This window comes from Pezoporus wallicus, unplaced genomic scaffold, assembly GCF_028554395.1.
Source record: "Pezoporus wallicus isolate ANWC-B61680 ecotype Strahan unplaced genomic scaffold, APGP_CSIRO_Pwel_v1 contig_818, whole genome shotgun sequence".
NCBI lineage: Eukaryota > Metazoa > Chordata > Aves > Psittaciformes > Psittacidae > Pezoporus > Pezoporus wallicus.
The window spans coordinates 2545675-2566257 of record NW_026636248.1 but is presented as its reverse complement, the minus strand read 5'-3'; the positions used below and the strand labels follow the sequence as shown (position 1 = coordinate 2566257).

Below are 20583 nucleotides of genomic sequence, written 5' to 3'. Positions count from 1 at the left end.
ACAAGTTGGGTAACCATTTGTGATTCACAGGTTTATTCACTGGGGGGGTATTAATTTAAAACTTGCACTGTATTCCTTAGCAGATATTTATTGACTGGTTTACACTGTACAGAACAGGATTTGAGTAAATCAGCATGCTGTAAATTTACCTTTTTAACAGGTTTATTGCTTTTAGCAGGTATTCACTTAGGATGTGACTGCTCCACCATAAAAATTTTGCAGGCATGGAATCATTTTTGAGGAAAATAATATACTGTAGAGCAAGGTGCATACATTAGCTATCCTATAGATACAAGTAGAATAAGAAAAGATGTTTTCTTCTGCAGACCCCAAAAGTCTTGTGCAAAAACATTTATTCAAGTGCAGTGCATTAATGGAAGGCAGAAGTAAGATATTGCAGGACCTGAAGGGCATGAAAAGAGAGCATTACCATTTTCCTTTCCTCAGACGGGGGAAATGTCTCAGCAAAGGCAAGCTCTGAAACCCATTGACTCCAGGGAAGTTTCATCAAAACTGAAAAATTAATGATCACTAAGTTTTGTTTCTCTTTCTCTTCCTGTTTTTGCAAATAACAAGTTATACTGTTCTGACCACAAGATGAGGTCTTTCTGTCTGCAGCAAAGATGCCCCTTTATTTTTAAAAGTCTGTTGTGGTACTTGTGGAATTAGTAATTATGTTAACAGCAATACTTTTTGTTGTTGTTCATGTTTGGATATCTATAAAAAACCCTGGGAAGTGAATTGATCCCTCTTTTTAAGTCCAAGTGTGTTTCTTACTGTAACCTTTTAACAAGAAGTTGTTTATTGATAATAACCGTCTCAGAAATTGGACAGTACAGATAAAAGACATATAATGGTGTATATAAATGATATAAAATACATATAAATTTTATACATGAATGTGATAAAAACTTTTAAATCTGTAAAATACTGAAAAATGCTTTTATAAAGTGCAATTCTATCGAGTGAATAATCATGTTAAAATGATCTCTTCCTCTTAAACGGCTCTGCTCAAAAAGTGTGTTCAGGCTCATAAATGCTGATTTTAGCAAAACCAGTTTTTCTTCTGAATGAATTAATCATATTGGTTATGAGGGGATCTTTAAGACATCTCCTAGTATAAAATCTTGCATTTCAGTTGTTTATCAGGTCAGTTTGCTTTTCAAAAAGCATTTCAGAAAGATTCTAAAATGTGTGTTATGTGTGTTACACAAGTTTAAAACAGTTCTAGGTATACCTACCAAGTCCAGCCACTTACAAAGGTATGGTGTTGATTTTCTTTTAGCCACTCAGCAAATATCCACCTTTGATCAATGACATCTCCTTTTGGCTACCTTCTGAGACATACTCCAAGAATGATTTCTATGAATTGGCTCGAACCATTGGTGGAGACCTGATAGAAAAGGTTGTCCTAGTGGATGAATTTACCCATCCAAAGTAAGTACATTACTACCTTTTTCTTGTGATCAGAATATAAATACTTTAGTTTCGTACGCCAAGAAATTCTTACAGTCTTTGCACATTTCATTTTTTAGCTCTAAAAAAATTTAACAACACTTTCAGGAAGTATTTTTACTTGAAAACAGTATTGTATATTTGTCTTTATATCAGTCACAGCTCAGCTCATGGGTCATGCTTCTCTTCTTTACTGAGAATATTATCTTCCATACTAGTAGAGCGGTGAGGTAGGGACAGGATTCACTGTTCTAGATTTGTGCTGTATGCGTTTTCTCCTTTGATATGCTGTGACATATCCTGAACCATATACCAGGGGTGGCAGTTGTTCAGTACAAGATCGTTTCTTCCTCCACGAGGAATACAACTCTGGTTCCCTCTGTGATTTCTGCAAATAGATGGGAAAGATGACTGCTTGTTGAGAATTGTTACACAGACTTAGGATTTAACTAGCGTTGTCCTCTAAAGCCATTAAACCCTCACTTAGCAAACATTCAGGTATGTTTTGACACTGCAAGAAGGAAACATTTCTCACCTTCTAGTTGGTGGGATTGTTGATAAGTGATGTTGTAGTCCTCTTAGTTTACAACAGTAAAAGAAATGTCTTTTAAAATGCCTCATTAAAAACAGTAATTCCAAGGATATTATCCACCTCATTAAAATATAATTATAGGTAAAGACTGTAAACATAATGACCTTACTTCTTAGAACACAGTGATGCAGGTATATAACTTTTGTGGACTGATAATATAAGCCACGCTAAGTAATTCTGTCTGTTCTCTGAAGCCGTTGGAAGACTGAGTCTCTGAAAAGTGTTCTGCTTAGTCTTAATTCCAAGATAATTGTCTTGTTACAGGAACAGTACAGTGGCTTCTCTAATTCAGTGTTGCAGAAAAGCCTCTGGGCACAGAAATTAACAGAAGAGATCCTCAATGTTGCTATGGATGTGTGTGTTACAGGTTCAGATACTTGTAATCATTATCTTGAATTTGTAGTAAATCTGCTGTGGAGGACGGGAGAAAAGTGCATAGGATAGGAATACCTGCAATGCTGCTGTCTTGAATGTTTGTTACTTACAGGAAGCTTCCTAAGTTCACTCTTGTAATTAATCACTTCTAGAATTTAAAATTCGGGCTTTTTTCACCCTTTAAAAATACCAGTTCCATGAGGAATTAGGACATTTGGCATTCTTGTTTTCCTTCTTAAAATAACTTTTCTTGGTTACAATACTATAAAGATTGGAAAACAGAAAATGCTATGCAAATAAAACTAATTCAGAACAGAGAAAGAGGTCTTTTAATTAAGATCCTTTATAGAAGCTATCTATGTGATACTGTGTAGTTACTTTCTAGACTTCTGTGTGGTTTAGAAACCTTTGAAGATTACACTGGGCTTCGGACTGATAATCGTGCTCCATTACATTACAATTACAGTGTGTATTAGCAATGAAAATGTATTCCTCTAGAAGGAAAAGGAAAGGATGGGAAAAAAGCGTAAGACAAGTAATTGTTTAAACAAGGAAGAGATGTCTTGGAAAAAAAAAAAATCTTGAGTATCTGCTTTGTAAGGTGATAATATTGACACATCTTTCCAGAAAGCAGAGGCAATTAAACGAAACAGCAGGAAGGAGTCTCCTTGCTGAAAAGCACAAATTTAGGAGAATGCCAAGTTAATGTGCTGGGGTAATTAAGAGCTGTTCCAGCCCAAATGCGGAAAAAGTAAACTTAACTAAACAAGACACAACACTGAGGCAAACCCAATGATGAGTGAAGAAGGCTTTCCAGAAGATAAACTTTTTGGTTCAGTTTAGTCTGCAGATATTTTATTTTCCTTGCAGCTGAAATTAATGTTAATAGATGCCAGCCTAGTGAGGCTAGATCAGCTGTAGCATGTTTCAAGCAGCAAGCTTTTTCATGCTGCAGTCACATCTTTGAGGCAGAAAAATAAGCATTTCCTATTAGAAAATAATGTTCTAGCAGTAGTTAGGACATGCAGACTGAAGTTAAATCTCTGTATTTAACTTTCTTGAATTTTCTGATTCCTCCAAATTCCTGTTCACCAGTACAACAGGTAGACCTCCCAAAGGAATCATAGAATCATAGGTTAGGGTTGGAAAGGACCTTAAGATCATCAAGTTCCAACCCCCCCTGCCATGGGCAGGGACACCTCACACTAAACCATGCCGCCCAAGGCTCTGTCCAGCCTGGGCTTGAACACTGCCAGGGATGAAGTAATCACAACTTCCCTGGGCAACCCATTCCAGTGCCTCACCACCCTCACACTAAAGAACTTCTTCCTTATATCCAATCTAAACTTTCCCTGTTTAAGTTTTGACCCATTACCCCTTGTCCTATTACAACAGTCCCTCATGAAGAGTCCTTTCCCAGCATCCCTATAGGCCCTCTTCAGATACTGGAAGGCTGCTATGAGGTCTCCACGCAGCCTTCTCTTCTCCAGGCTGAACAGCCCCAACTTTCTCAGCCTATCTTCATATGGGAGGTCCGTATGCTTTGTTCCAAGCAAAGAACTGAGATTTAGCAGGTAAGTCAAAGTAGGTAGCTTTTGTGTAAAGTGTTTCTGGAAACCAGGATAACTGTAGGGATGCTTAGCAGGAGCCCTCTGATCCACAAGAACTTCATCACTTTACTTTCATCCCAGCAATTCCAAGCAGGTCCACCTGCTCCTGACACTCCTTCTGAGTCAAGAGTGTAAAACTAAAAGGAGGACATGGACTTTTCAGGTGTCTGCAATACCCACACACCTCTCTACATTACAGATATGTGTCTGCACTAGGTACCACATGAGAGGAGATGTGTGGATCTCTGCTGCTGAACAACACTTGGAACATTAGGTGGCTGCTCAGGGGGTTTATTTCCATGGTCAGAATGGGAAATCTGGGAAGAGGGGATTCTTGAGCAAGAGAGGAGCATCACCTGTGCAAGATATGACTCAGCACATGCATCCTGGGGAGTGAGTAGTACATGAGACTGAACAGGTCAGAGGATAATCCTGTCAGCTGTTGATCCATTCCCATCACCTATCGCAGCGTAAAATGCCATCATAGACCGGCACAACCAAATGCAGCTGGTTGTAAAACCTACTTACCTGTAAGACAGTAAGACCTACTGTCACCTGATTTTTAGGATATTCTTGGAATCTAAATATTGTATCAAGCTTGTCCTTATGAATAACGCAAAACATAGCTGCAGCACCATCATTATTCAGGCATATGAAGAATAAATAAGCAGATATGAAAAAAAAAAAACTTGTAGTTTTGCTGAGACACCAAGAAAACTGAGTAAAACTGTGGCAGTTATGGCAAGAACAGGTGTTGAGGTATGTGTAAGGCAAGCAGAATAGAGAAGAAATGTTCCTTTGCAGTGAGCAGAATGTTTTCCACAGCCTATCTCATGGATTTAAGCTGTCTTTGCCTGATGCATCAGCTACAGTCATTTAGATTTTCATACCTTTGGTTTGTGGAATATATCTTTCTGTGCATGGTCTGTAAAATCAGTTCACTGTGACTTGCCTTGAGTTGTCATCTGTTGCATGAGTCATGTGACCAGGTACTGTTTCTGTTAACTGACTGAATTATTTCTTTGCAGTCCTTGGAGATCTTTAAGGACCTTTAAGCATTGCTGTGCAAATACAAAATGAGTGAGGATCTGTGGCTGGCATTTTTCAATTTGCAACATTCTATATTGATACTGAAGGGAGGAAAAAAAGTCTGAGTTTTTTCCTTTTTGCAATGGCTGTTGTACTCTGTATCTCTACTTCAGGCCTTCTACTGCTCACCTTATCTGAGCTGTCTAATCAATATGAATTGACCTATAGAAGTTAAATCAGAAATCAGAAAGCAATATCCCTTTCACTGATCAAGACTTCTCCAGTTTCAGAGAGGAAACAGGTTCACAGGGAAAAAGAAAGTCTGGCTGGGTAGCAATCAGAAGGTAGAAAGGTCTCTGCCCACCATGGATAAGCAAATCAAAACTACTGCCATGCAGAAAATCACAGTAAGAGCAGTGTCTTGCATTTCTGAGATATTCAGGGAAGTATTGCGACCACACAAACATGGAATTCCAGTAATGAAAGCATGCCTGTCCAAAATAATAGAGAAGATATTGGCTAATTAAACATGGTAGAATATGTGGTAGAATAGGCATGTGTGTGACCTGTGTTGTTCATGATGAAGAGGACAGAAAATACTGATTTTTTAAAGTTTGATACTAAAATTTCTTTTCTGTTTGAAAGAGAAGGGAAGAAAGGAAGGAAGGATATGCCTCCGCATCTTCTGTTGTAAGAAAGATACATAGGTAGGCTGAAAAAAGTATACAAAACTGTAATCAAGAAATGCACTGTGTCCTCAGTGGTACTTAAAGAGGTAAATTTTTAATCAGAACAACTAAAAATACCCTGAAAAGGCAGTGTGGAGACTGTAAGGGAGGCAAAATTGATTTGCTACATTTTGACAGCTGTGATGTTAAAAATACGAGAGGGGAATAGGTAAGAAAGGTTTTATTCTTGCCTTTGTGTGAATTACTTGCATGCTTCTGGGGTGAGAGCTGCACATTTCTAAGAGTCTGTTAAATGAAGTGAGAGGAAATGTATTGGCTGCTGTGAAGAGGAAGATAAGTGGATTGTGGCACCATCTTTAGAGACTTTGGGAGTACTCAGATGACCCGTGTCTCTTCTTTTCCATATAGTAAAAGGAATGGATCTGACAGTGAAGAGTTAGATTGTATTGACTGTTGTGTTGTCAATACACACTCTTAGCATCTTGTTAGTGTATAGGAAAAAAAACATAGCAACATCATTTTCCATTTTGTTGTCAGGTTTATTGCACTTTTCCTTATCTAGCTGAAGCTTCAAATACTTTTAGGTCTGCTTTAGTTATTGAAGCTGGCTTGGTTCTTGAACAGGTGAATTAAAGCAGAGTAATTCTGAAGTGCTGCTTGCTGCTAGTATTACTCAAAACTATCAGTTCAGTCCCTGAACACGTTGTTGTTCTTCAGCCTGAGCACTTTAAAATTTGCCGAGGAATTCTTCGAGATTACCTTTAACTGCTGAACTGGCAAAGTCCCAGCAGCAGCTTCTCTGCAGAAAAAACAATGCAGAAGCTGCTTCTGACTGCAACTAGCAGAGGATCGGTTTCCTATTAATGAACTGCGTTCTCCGGCTCTGAGTATTTTTCTCTCATTTGGTCAAATGAATGCAAAATTAATATTTTTGTAAAAGATGAAGTGATCATGGGGGGCTCTGCCAGTGGATACTGGTTGGCTTCTGCGCCTTTCTTCAGCTGTCACAGTAAAGCATGACTATATATTGGCTAGTGAAAGCCTTACAGTAGTACCCATGGTCCCTCTTTTTTCCCCTCTCTTGTCCCAACCAGGAGCAGTACCACCTGTGTGGTAACACCTTGCTCCTGGTGCGTGCATGTCAAACATTCCCCTCTGCCCCAGACCAACCCAACAGCCAGTGGTGTTTGATTGATTCACAGAATGACCCCAACTACTCCTCAGTTTCTTTCTCTTCCTTGCCTTTTCTCCTCTGAACTGCAGCTATGTACAAGCCATGTACAAGCTCCATTCTCATAGCAGCTCCTGCTTAGAGGTGGTCACGGACTTTCTGGCCAAATTCATTTCAAGGCTGGGCTTCACAGAGATGTGCTTTATGAAGACATATGGCTTCTGCTCATGTACTGCCAGAGCCCAGATAACTGAGTACTGAGTCAGTGAGATTTTTATCTTGGCTGCCTACAGGTTTCAAGGAGCTCAGGCTTGGGTTCCATGTCTGTAACTCCAAGGTAACCCTCCCATGCTCCAGGATGTCTTGCACTTCCCACTTTCTCACAATCTTGATGCCCTGCTGTCCCCCACCAGGACTGAGGCTGTCAGAGCTTATATACCCTCTGCAGTAGCAGGGGCATTCACAGAACACAGGGAAGCCATGTGCTAGTTTTTACATTTGAGGCAATTGAACTGAAAAGCTTTTAAATCCTCCTTTCCCTCCCCAGCAAAAATGTTTCATATCGAAATCAATATGGAGAATTAATTGAGTAAATATGCATATATTTTTGTTTAAAAAAGACTTTTTCAGATACTTTAGCAATTCTGAGCTTTCAACCAGGTCTGTTCCAGCTTCTATATAGTATCTACTGAATGAAGTCAGAGGTAGCAAAAATGGGCATGCACTTTTATAGCACAAACCAGAAAGTATTGTTTGATATGAAGTAGACCTTTTCGGTGCTATATTTATTACATATACCTGTGTAGACTTAGAATCTGTCCATGTATTTTGGTTAAGCAGCCTCTTCAGAGGTTTTTTAATGCTTGGCTTAGAGCTTTTGAATTCCAGTGTGGATTCAGATACCAGATTCCCTCAAGTTGCTTTGTAAGTCCCCCAAATAGCAGTTGCCTGCCAAAATCTTAAGACTCTCATAAAGAACTGTGAGAGGAGTAACAGGAGGGACAGAGAAGAGGAACTGTTCAGCATCTGCTTATGGTGGGTATTTCTTGCTTCATCTGACAGAAAGATGGACTTGAGAAATACTAGTAAATGTCTTGGCTTTGTTTTATGAACTGTGGTGGTTTAAGCCCAGCCGCTAACTCAGAACCACCCACCTTTCTCACTCCACCCCCTTTTCTCCCCCCTGATCCCAGAGGGATGGGGAGGAGAATAGAAAGAATGTAACTCCCACAGAGTTGAGATAAGAACAGTCCAGTAGCTAAGGTATAACACAAAACACCCACGCACACAAAAAAAACAAACCAACAACCAAAACCAAACAAAACCCCTTGCTTTATAATAATAAAGAGTTCTGTGTGAGTTCTGTGATTTACAGCTTTTTACACAGCTTGGGACTACCAGTTCAGACCTCTGTTGCCAGTGTTTACTTGAAGACCATCTAGTGGGGAAACAAACAAAAAAAAAGAATAATCAACTGATCAGGAAAGACAGATTCTACCTTCCCTCCTATGCTCAGTGTTCAGACAGGCACTATACAAATAGCTGTTCTTAATGGCTCGCTATTGAAGTCTGAGGTTTTCTTCAAACCACTGTAGTCAAATCAATTGTGGGGCAGTGTTCTGCTGTACTGTCCCTGGCTCTTCAGAGACTTCACAGAGAAAATTGTCTTCACTAACTGAAAATAATTTACTATTAATGAGCTTCAGTAGGAGTCCCATTATTCTTCTTTGGTGGGAGGCTGGTGGCTAACACGCAGGCTTGTGGGAGAATTGGTATTCAAGAAAGGAAAAAGATGAAGTAACCACAGGTTCCTGTTAGAATGGGGTGGGGGGAGGAGGGAGGAACATGGCCCTGGAAGTGTGACGTATCACCAGTGATATTCCATAGGGAATGCAATCAACCTTCGTGGGTAATGAGAAGAGAAGAAAACTTAAGCACATGAGCCACACACAAGACAAATGTCAACTCCCTTATGTATGCAGGCAGATGCAGAGGATAGACTTGCTGTATAGAAGGGGATAACTGGAGTCACAATGAATCATTTCTAAGAGGCTGCTCAGCTGAAGAGCTTAACCTTTCTTCATCATGTCAACCTGGAGTCGGCCATTCACCAGCAGTTCTCAGATGCAGCCCAGAAATCTTTGCCACAATTCCCAAAAGCACTTCACAGGAGGCATCACAGGAATTAGCACAGTGATTTATTGGCAAGCAGTGGGCTGGTGAAAAATGGCTAAAGGAGTCAGCTGCCACAGGATGCATGGGAGATAGCAATAGGTTTGTGAGTGCTTCTGGGTTCAGAGAAATCCTGGTGAATTGCTGTCCTTGTAGTCCAGAGGTTAAGGTTACTTCTGTTCAGAACTAGTTTTCATAGTACGTAATTGTGAGCATATTAGAGTCTGAGAAGCATTGCCGTGGCTGTGTGTCAGAGAGAAAGTGAAAGCTTTTCAAGTTACATTAGTTAGATGGTAAATACTGTGTTCTCTGAAGAGCTTGAAGTCAGTTTAATCTAGCAGTGCCTTTTGAAAGTACTCTACTCAGCAGCTAGGATGGGGAAAGAATTCCCTACGTGTAAGAGGCAGAGAGTCCTCCTTTCACCTGGTGCTTTGTCCTACTTCATGTTGAAATGTTTTCTCTGCCTATGCCATTGCTTTGTCTCTGCCTGCCACTGCCTGGGACGGAGTGCCTCCCACTCTACTCTGCTCTCTACCTGGTTATGGTTTTCTTGGTCTCTACCTCTGCCGCATCCATTCTCCCATAGTAGCACTGTAGCTGGCCATCCTACCCCAGCAGGCTAGGAAGTCAAGGTGGACTGGTCCTGTGAAGGCCACCAGTGATGGATGCCCACCTTGCAGACTAGGAATCCCTGCAAGATAGTATGGGTGAGGGAGGGAAAAGTGTTTTGGCTATGTCTCAGATCTGTGCCTGAAACTAGTTTTTCTTTAAAACGATAGACATATCCTTCATATGACTTTTGTCCCACTCCTCCTTAATCATCTCTTAAATTAATTTCAGCATGAAAGTATGGTATGTTTGTTCTCTGTATTGTCCTAGCGTAGTGAAGAAGCAACTCATCTGTAGCTGACCCTGAGTTTCTCTCCAATTCTTGTATGGAGATCTGCCTGGGAAGGTAGAGATGGTACGGTTTGCTTTTATGAGACTCTTTCTAGCTACATAAAGCAGTGACAGTATTTAGCCATATCAAGCATTTCTTAGGATGGTGGACGTTACTGTCCTCTGTGTGTTGAGACTTGAACGCGTGCAGTGTCTGCACATGTTTGCTCTCGTCTCTTCACAAAGCCTTCACAGAACTGTGTTGAGGCTGGCCAGGCTCCTAATTCTTAGGCTGGATTCAGCCAAACATGCATCCTGTAAAGCTGCCAAGAGTAGAGGAAAAACTCTTTATATGCCCCTCTTCACTTCTTAGTATTGCTCCACAGAAGAGATGGATTTAGCACTAAATAATTAATACTGCTCTTTATATTTTATGGATCCGGAACACATTTTCATGGGGGGGGGGGGGGGGGAACCCTATAGGTAGGAAGGATTTCTTGATGCTGAATTAAAACATTAAGCAGCTTAAAGGTTATTTATCTCCATGCTGGAAAATGTCAACACTTAGGTTTAGGAAGCAAGGTTTTCTTTAATTTCAGAACAAATAAATGTCAGCAGTCCTGAAACAGATCACAGTATCTTCCTATTGTTTGCCTTGTGCTTGGTGGATATTTTATTTTAACCTACCACTTAATTTTAAATAGTTTATTTTAAATAGTTTATTTTAAGAAAATTTTTGCCAAGTTCTATCAAGTGCTGAGTGTCCTCATCTCTGGGTAAATTGAGTAGAAATTCATGGGGCTGTGCACCCTGTAAGGTCTGTGTAATATAGGGATGGACCTTAGCACAAAACATACATCTAGGTGGAGACTGCTGCTATCTCAAAATCCTCTGCAATTCAGGTTTCTCTCCTGCTTCTCTCAAACACTGTCTGGTAACATTAATATTGAGACTAACACCGTGCAACTGATCTGTTATTTATCAGGCATCACACAAAAATGCTATGGAAGGGTGCCATTTAAAAATGATTCTGAGGATGAAGAAAAAATTTATGTTTAGTATTTTGGTGCCTATTAGTATGTGTGTGGGAGAGATAGTAAGGAAATGAATGACTGTTCATACTTGTAACATTTGAATGGTTTGTGTTTGGACTTCCTGAATGAATACGAGAAAGGAGATAGATGAAGACTTATTTAATGTAGTTCTTGTAGGGTTTTTATTACCTTTGTATATGAAAGTCTCATGATTCTCAGCTGAGATATTGCCAGCTTCATCCTGTGGACCAGTGAAACAGAGTAGGCCAAAATACTGACATGTCTGACAAGCTGTTATGGAAATTGAGTTTAGCTCAGAATGTTGCCTTCAGTTGTGTTGCATAGATGGGATGTATACTGAGGAAGTGAAAATCAACTGGGATGGTGTAGTGCATTCAGGTTACTTTGAAGTAAATGGCTAGGCATAATTGCACAGAGAGAAGTGTTCAGCTGTGGGTTGTGTCACTTAGGCAGACATTTTTCTCAGTGTCTGCTAATGCAGATATTCCTGGGTCTGGCTTTACAAGATAAATCCTTATTTTCAGAGCCTCTGAGTGAAATCACTTGGTACTGTGGGAACTCCCAACCTTTCAAAACCACACCCTTGCCGTCACCCATAGAGTATCAAAAAAATCAAAATGCCCACAATTTAATGGGGCACGACGAAAAAACAACCTTCACATCTATTGTGCTTTGATAGCTATTTTGGACCATAATGCTAATTCTCCAGTTCAACGTTTTTTAAGAAGTGTAGATGTGTGAGTATTTCAAGACACAGCATTTGGTGGAAGATGTTGCTCTGATGTGAGGAGAAAAACGATCATTGTATGTAATGTAATTTCAGTTGAAAAACGTGGAGAGAATACATGAAAGGTGTTTAAAAGAATTGAAGGTGATGAAAGAAACCAGTAGGACCATTTTCCTCCATTGTATTAGTCCAAGAGAAAACTTTCAAAAAGGTAACTAAAATGTGCCTTATAGTGTGTGATAAGTCTGCAATGCTGGATATCTTTCAGGCAAATAAACCTTTATGGCTACACAAAAATTACAGAGGCTCTCAGTTCTTGTGCTTCAGAACATAAGCGAAACCTGCCTGAGGTCACGCTGAAATCCTAGTGTGAATGATCATAGAATCATAGAATGGTGAGGGTTGGAAAGAACCTTAAAATTACTGTTGTATTTCATATGACCCTGTTAGACAATTCTATCAGAAGGATACTAGATTAGATGGTGTCGTCTTATACCTTAATATAGCAATATCTATTTCCTGTATGTTTAAATATATACAATATCTACATGATCTCAAACTTCCCTTTTTATATAGTAGTTTCCTCAGTGGTCTTCAGTGGGTCCTTTTGGGCTTTTACAGTCCATTTTCTAAATAGGAATTACAGTTATTTACAAGTTATGAAATTGAGTATTAACCTAGTAGATAATGATAATAGCCATTATCGGCCACCAAAGTAGTAGATGTTTGACAATACAAATTCAAGATCTTCTGCTCCTCTGATTAGTAACCCGGTTTCTTGTGTTGTCTTTGAAGTAAATAATCCACTTTCAGCTCAGTGGGATAAGTTTCTAAGTGGATTTGGTACAAGTAAATTAACATGCTTCACTAGTGTATGATTATGCCAGTTATATATATGTTGTGAATCTACTGGATTTGGCATCTACTTGGAACCCATGCTTGTTTTCTCCTTAATATTCCCTCTATCACACGAGCTGGAATGCATCATATACAGTGTATTATCTCTAGAAGAGAGAACATTTCTGTGTACTAGAAGGAGAACTATCAACCTAGGCAATGGTTGATACTACAGAATGGTTGATAATACAGAATGGATTCAATACCTGCTTTAAAGTTATCTTCTGTGTAATTAATATTTCTTCCCCTGTTCTTTTTTTCTTCTGCTGCACTGAGTTTCAACATCTATTCTCTTTCTGTTGTTTTCCTCACATGCAATCCTTGTAGCAGAATGCAGAAAGCAGGATGTAAAATGGTTGATTTCTAGCTGAATCAACAATGTCCATATGCAGAAGAAGTTAAAGCAAAGAGGTTCTCCTGTTACTGATGGTGTTAATTTTTTAAATGTCAAAAAAAACCACATGATCCCATCCACTGACAAAAGCTATCTGAAGCCTCAGGATGATTCAGGGATTCAGAGTGATTCTCCACTGCCTTTCGACTTGTAGTTTGGTTTTGAGTATGGCAGGGCATTCACAGGGTGAGATTTCTTGCTTAAAAGCACTCTTTCTGCCACTGTTGAGTTCTGCTTGGAGCATTGGGCAGGACAGGAATGAAAACTGAAAGAAAGCAAAGGTGAAAAACAAGACACAGGGATAAAGCACTGTAACTAATTAAAACCAGTATCTTCAAACATAACTAATGAGTTTTCTGGATAACTGAATTAAGAAACTTTAAAGGGCCATGATTCTCAGAAGCTGATGTTTAGCACTTCTGAAAATAAGACCAAAGAAGAATTCACCAAACACCTATATCTTTTGAAAACCTTGGCTGAGAGTATAAAAAATATTCGTATGAGAAATAGCTGCAACCAGAATTTATGCATGTTACTTTTGTTGTGTAATTAGACTTACGAACGTGTTCAGGTGCCACCTCTGCCCTGCAGATCTGTTGCCTACCCAGGTATTCCCTGTTCTGTGCTTCATTCCTCTCTTCAGTGGGGCAACTTACAGTGGGTATGCAGTCTTGTCAGGCGGCACATTACACACCAAGAATATGTGCTAGCTCAGAGGAAGTAAATCTTGGTCCTTAAATCAGAAATTCTGCTATGGATTTCAGTGTGATGATGCATTACTCCAAAAACCTGAAGTTTGCTGGGGGTGGAGAGTGTAGCAGTTTGAAGTTAGTGTGATAGTCTCTGACTCTCTCATTCTTTTATGTATTTATTGATGATTCTCAGCAGGAATCCAATTTATAAAATAGATCTGCTTTGACTTGTAAATTCAAACTAATGAGATTTATTCTTTAATCCTGTTATGGAGAATAGCTACTGTATGCTTGTCATTTTCATTGTAATTATGAATAAAAAGAACCATCCACAGGAAAAGAACATATATGCACATAATCTGTGATAACCAAGTGGCCAAACTGTTGCAAGTTTGATGCACAAGAGATAAAATCTGTGGCTGGTCAGACTATGAAATAAAGGAAATGCTGTGAAACAGTTCTGAAGACCATTTGTTTGTTGACCCCAGCTGCATTTGCATAGTGTACTGCCAACAGAGTGCAGCACCACCATAGAGAGATGCTGCAATCATGACTATTAGTTTTAATTGAAGAATTGTGTCCTTACCTCAAAGCTTACATGTGATTTATTAAGGTCATTAAAGAGCTTGATGAGTAGGCCAGGCATTCACTGAAGTAATGGCTTACAAAGCTCAGCAGTAGAAAGAAAAATACCACACAGTTGGTAAAAAGTTGTCTTTCAAACTGTATATATAGATTCTAAATTAAAAAGTCCCACGGAACCCTTCATCCATGGTAAATTACTAATTACAAGCTAGTATATTAGCTTGTTCCAACACATTCCACCACTTCCACATGAGCATATCCTTCTAGTGCTGGAAAATATGATTACTAAAATAAGTAGACTTGAAAATAAAATACAATGTCAGCAAGGCACCTGTGAGTGATAGTGGGAAAGATTATAGTACATTTGGAGCACTTAACTGCACTTTCTTCACAATCAGGGCTGGCACAAGATGAGCCATAAGTGTTTATTCCAAATAGTTAAAGAGTTCTGTATTTTGAAAATGCAATTTGAAATTCTCAGCAATTGATTTGATTTTTTTCCCCTGCATATAATGGGGCATTTTCCATGCTGGAGAAATTGGTAATACTAGTTTTTGAAGAACCATTCTTCTTTGAGTGACACTGAAACTCCCTGCTGGTTTCAGGGAAGCTGGAAGTGTGACAAATGCAAAATCAGGACCTCAGAGCTCCATCCATAGCCCACTGAAGGCAGTAGAAACCATCCCATTGACTTCAGTGGGATTAGGATTGGGTCCTTTGTGTTTCCCTTGCTCATTAAAACCCAATCTGTCTACAGAGAGAAGAGAGTCATTTCTCTTCCAGGAACCTGAACTTTATTGCCAGCAAATTCAGTTCTCCATTAAGTAATACAATGACTGCTGTTAGAAATACTCTTGTTATTCAGGAGGGACATGCTGATATTTGCTCAATAAAGTAAAGTGGTAGTTAATAATGAGATTTGCGTTACAGTTGCATTCAGAAATCCTTCCAGTTTTCTGTTATTTTGGAACTACAGAAGCACCTAAATGCTGCAGCAATACACTTGCATTCTAGTTAGCCACATTTCTATGCAGTGTGAAAACTGCTCACTTCAGACTGAAAAATCATCCCTGACTTTAGTAAGGACGAAGAAGAATACACATTCATTATCAAAGTTTCTTATATTGTAGCACCAGACCAAACACATATAGAACATGAAACAGCATAACTAATGAGAAGGTTTTTTTTCCTAGATAGGACAAAGTCAACTCTTGCAAGCATGCAGAGAGGAGGGAAGGGAGGAGGTAAGTGGCCGTTGCTGACTTTACGTTTGCCAAGCTGAACTTCCAGTTGTATTGCAGTCATGCCTGGTTTTGTCTGGCTAGGAAGCAGCTTCCTTCCTCGTGTTGTTTGGTTTATTGTTTGCCATTGACAGGCATTTAGGGGTACTAAAAAGGCTATCAGCATTTCCCTTACCTTTAGGATTCCCTTTTTACAAAGAATCCTATTACCTTTAGGAGTAAAAAGCTTTGGCATAGGCTTTCTCATTTCACTTACATAGTGTCACAAAGATGTCGTCAAGGGGTACTCTTCTTGGTTTTGTTCTTACCTACAGCCTATTCCTGGGTCTCAGAAAATAACAAGATGAACTTTTACAGGAAATTAAAAGATGTAATGACAGAACAGAAAATAAGTTATCGGAAGACTAAAGAGTGAGGACTAGTTTGCTTAAGTATTAAGAAAGGACTGTAGGTGAGATTACAGAAAATTTACCTTAACTGCAGAAGTTTGACTTCTCTCAATCAAGGTTGCTTGATAAACATGCTTTAAAGGTTATATTCTTCTTGTCACATGCTTAGTACCTGCTGCCTCTGAACAGTTCTGGTTGCAGAACAGCCCTGGAAATGCAGGGAAAGCTGGAGTAATCCAATGAGTGTCCTTCTAGCTGGGTGCCATGTAGCTAGCAGTAGCACATCTGGGATGCTGCAGAGGGTGGAGTGTGAAATCCTTCCCTAAACTGTTAATTAATGATATCTCCATTACAGAATGTCTCCTTAATCTCTGTCAGTGATTGCTTATAGTGGAACTGCAGGGATTATTTGTATACTTACCCAATTGCAGTTTAATCCTTCTGATTCTTGGCATCACTAATATTTTGTGGCAGTGAGTCCCACAGGTTATGCATCTGTTGTTTTTAAAACAAAGTATCAATTTGAAACGTGATTTAGTTCTGTTTGACTTTGTATTAAGAGGGCAAGTAAAAAGTACTTCCTAATTAACTTTAGCTATGTTGTGTGTATTTATTCAGTCCTGTTGTTATCTTTCAGATAAACAGCCCTGATCTTGTCAGTCATTCCTAATTCAGTTGTCTTTCTTTGACTAATAACTTTTGCTGCCTGGCAAGGACCGTTTATTGCCTCCATATATTTTTTAGATGTTTTGCTCAGAGTGAGCCTGTATCCAAGGTGAGAACATGACATTGACTTTTATGCCGGCATTATAATATTTAAGTGTTTTGTTTTTCTCGTTCCTTTGGGAAGATTCTAGCTTTGGTTTACCATGTCTGTGCTGAGCAATTTCTTGATCTTTGGGGGGATGGTGTGATGGGTTTTCCTGCAGTGAATGCTCTATTTTGTTCCTGGATTTTATTCCTACCTAATTTTTTTTCAGCAGTAAATTTTCTAATGTAGCTGTTTATACTGTCTTTCTGACCACTGCTGCTTGTGTATTGTTAGTCAAGGGCTGGGCTAGATTCTGGGATCAAGAGATGGGAAGAAAAGACAAAGCCACCATTCATCTTGGGTAGCGTTACTTCAAGTGGATTTTCCTTTTAATTTATTGTCAACAAAGTTTGGATTGTGCTTTGAATGCTCAATGATGATTCATGTTTTTCTTTTGCGCTTTGTTTCTACGTGCATAGAAGTAAGCATGTATTTTTTCCTTTGGTCATTTCAGTGGTCTTTGGGCAACAGGCTAAGAAGCACTATCTAAATCATATGTTGAACTGGTAGCAAAGCCGTAATACATGCCACTTTTTAAGAGAAACTCCTGCCACCTCCTTAAGGCCACCTAAGACCTTTCATTCCAGTGCTCCTTGAGCTCAGCCTGACTCCTCTGTTGCAGTAGTGCTTTTCAGGTGCCTTTTCCCTGAAGTTCCATTGAACTTCTGCTGACGTGCAATGTTTTAATGCTACAAAATAGCAACTACTAAAAGCTCAGAACTGCCCTTAAGTTACCTAAGCATTTCTTCTATTGGCTTGGGAGCGCTGATGAGAGCTTGGTTCTTTGTGACTATCCCAGATCAGCCTTTGGTCCCAGTATTAGCCTGAAGAATCCATCTCTCCATCTTTTCTATCAGGTTTTCCCACAGCTGATCCTCCAGCAGTGCTCCCTAAGCTGTGGCTACAGAACCCATAAAGGAACAGTCTCTAGCAAGCACTTGTTTTGTTAGCTTTAACTACATTAGCTACACAACCAGTGTTTTCAAAGTAAATAAACCAAGTAAATCCTCTGCAAAGCCTGACATGTTTGACTTTTGTTTGCCACTTTTATAGGTGTGGATCGCACAAGTTTGCAGTTCCAAGTCTCTCTGAAATTACAGTTCAATGGCCTTTCCCATTGCGTGACACAGATACCTGAGAGGCCAAAGTTGCAAAGACGGCTAAATAGTTTCTCTTAATTTTTAAGCAGTTAGCTCTGTGAGCCAAATGCTGTTCTTTTAATAAGAGTTTAAAAATATGCTATTAGTTCTGCTCCTGCATTCTGGAGGGCTTCAGTTTCAGCTACACTGATGGTTCAGCTCCTACCTTCTGAAACTGTGGCCAGTTTCTAAGCCTGTGAAGTGGCTCATTTGGGCTGCAGCTCAATCTAAAATCCTCTACTGGCTCTCACAATTCCTAGCAGTGCTGGGACAAGCCCATTTTTGGATGCTGCTTTGCACTGCATTTTAAATAGGAGGTATTCTTCTTCCTTACTGAGAATCTTGTGCTTTTTAGGGTTTTCTTTCTCAGCACTGGCATTTGCCTGTTTGTCCGTCTAGCCTCCTTCCCGCTCTCTCCCCCCAGTTTTCGTTTTCAGTTATTTTTGTTTATGTTGAACTTCTGCCTGCTCGGCTGCAGAAGAGCTCAGTGTTGGCAGCCCGCCTTGTGTTGTACAATTCTACAACTTCTGCTGCTTAGCAGCCTGTTGGAAATAGCTTTGAAATAAATCCATTTTGGACCAAAAGCAGCATCTTTGTTGTTACTCCCTCAGAATAATTTTGTGCTATAATTGGAATTCTCATTTGAAATAAATAAACATGATTTCTGTTCTATAGAAAGATCTGGATGCGTAGTCAGTGAGAGAGAGATGTGTGCATACAGCCCTGTCCCTGGATCAGAGATGCATTTGCAGCGTGCGTGGCACTTCTCATGCTCTGGGGCAGGTTAGCCCTGGAGGGGGAGGGCTGGAGATCAGCCCCAAAGCCTTTCTGTGCCACCTTGAGACCTGTCAAAGGAACTGGTTACTCTGTGCTGCTCTTGATATGAATGTGCCAGAAGCTTTGTGTTGTTTCTGCTCTCATCTTTGGAAAGCTGGCAAGAACAGGAAGCTGCAGCTCCATCATGCTACTGCCACCTTACCAGTCCTGGGATGGCATGTGGGAAGGGAGATGAAGCTGTGGGCTTTCATGCTCCCTTTTATATACAGGCTGAAAGCTGCACACAGTCTTGGATTTCCACTTCATCAAGGGTATGCAGGAGGTTCAGAAAAAAACTGACAGTAATAAGCAGAGCAAGGGAATGATTGAGAAAACCAGTTCTGGTAGAGATGATTTGATAGATGAATATGATGGAGGTCTAGAAAATCATGGGTTGATTGGAGAGGATGGGTAGAGAAGGATGGTTTCATGGCTTCTAGTACAAAAGGCAGAATACTTCAAATGAAACTGCTAGGAGCCATCTTCACAGCAAGCAGGAACTCTTTGCAGGAGGGCAATAGAGATGCCAGAAGTTCATGTGGGGAGGGAGACTAGATGAGTTAATGCAGAGGAATATACTGGGACATGAAAAATGCATAGAAGCAACATGCATCTCAGGAGTGCTTTGTGTTGAAAACAGGTTGGAGCCTAGGAGAATATTAGAGGCTTGTGCTAATATGCATGCACATTGGCTTGCTTTTCAGCTTAAGGTGTCCACTTATCAAGACTGCATGGATGAGTTTGTGTGGTGGGTGACTATATTTTTTGCAGGTAAGACAGGGCTATATAGAATTTTTGGTCTGGCCCAAAAGAGCTGTTTATGTGTTCTTGTGTAATTCAGTAACTTGAGATATTTTCATTTCTCAGGGCTTTGAAATCTGGGCTTTTTTGCTGCAGGCTACTGCCTTTTTCTCCCCTGTATCCCCATATTTGTAATCAGTTGGTTTTTTTTTTTGTTTGATTTGTTTTTTTGAACAGATCTCCTGAAACCTGATTGTATTAAAATCTGGCGCTGTAAAGGGAGTGTTTAAATCTATTTTGTGCTGCTTTCACTGAGGAATGTCTAAGACACAGAAACCTGGAACTGCTTTTTCAAGCCAAGAACATGGTTGCTGTTTGTCTGTCACACCAGTAATGGTTCCAAGTGTTTTTGTGAATTCAATCATGACACAGTCTAGTGCAGCCAGAAAAACAAGGGGTGAGAAGGTACTGGTAAGAGTGAGGTAGGGAAGACCTGTAGCACAGCTAATTTGCAATTAGCATCCTCCCACTTCCCTATTGATTGCTGTCCTGCGATTCTGAAGAGACAGAAAGAATTTTGTCTAAAGGAATGCTAAGTATGGATGTAAAAAGCTGTCAGGGCTACAAACAGACAAGGAACTGTTGGTGATACCAGCTGAGGAGGAGCAGGTAGTGCCCTGTAAGCTTCTGCGGAAAGAGTCATTTAGCACAGCTTGACAGGAATTGGGTAATGGCAGCATGTTTGGAGATTAGATTGAGGAGTAAATGATGGATGAACTGCATCGCCCAAAAAATACTGTATACAGTTGTCATGCCTGTGTTCTCAAGATCAATAGCTGTCGTAACAGTGAGTAGTTGTCCCCTTTTCCTTCCGGACACTTAACTCCCTATTGCATTCCTGTTGCTCAGTGATGCACTAGCACCTATAAAAAAAAGATTAAATGGCATGGACTGCATTTTAAACATAACTGAAATTCATATTTTTATTTTTTTTTAGAATCACTTTCCATTGCAGTTTTCTTCTAAACATCCAAATGGACTTGTGCATTTATTGAACGTAATGAATAAACCAGTAGGGTTTTTCCTCCTGCTTTATCTGACAAAATTCTTCTCTTTCCTTTAGA

General features: G+C 39.8%; 1 protein-coding gene across 8 annotated transcripts in view; it reads left to right on the top strand.

The window, feature by feature from the left end:
• The window catches only part of FARS2 (phenylalanyl-tRNA synthetase 2, mitochondrial), a 245703-nt gene that overhangs the window by 163955 nt on the left and 61165 nt on the right, over positions 1-20583 (top strand). For 6 of the 8 annotated variants that reach the window (XR_008970901.1, XM_057399311.1, XM_057399308.1 and 3 more), the window contains one exon: positions 1286-1437. The exons of the other annotated variants lie outside the window; for them this stretch is intronic. Coding sequence is in view for 5 of the 6 variants with exons in the window: in XM_057399311.1 (XP_057255294.1) it covers positions 1286-1437 (152 nt within the window). In the remaining variant the exon portion in view is untranslated. The remainder of the gene's footprint in view (positions 1-1285; positions 1438-20583) is intronic. 8 annotated transcript variants of the gene reach the window in all.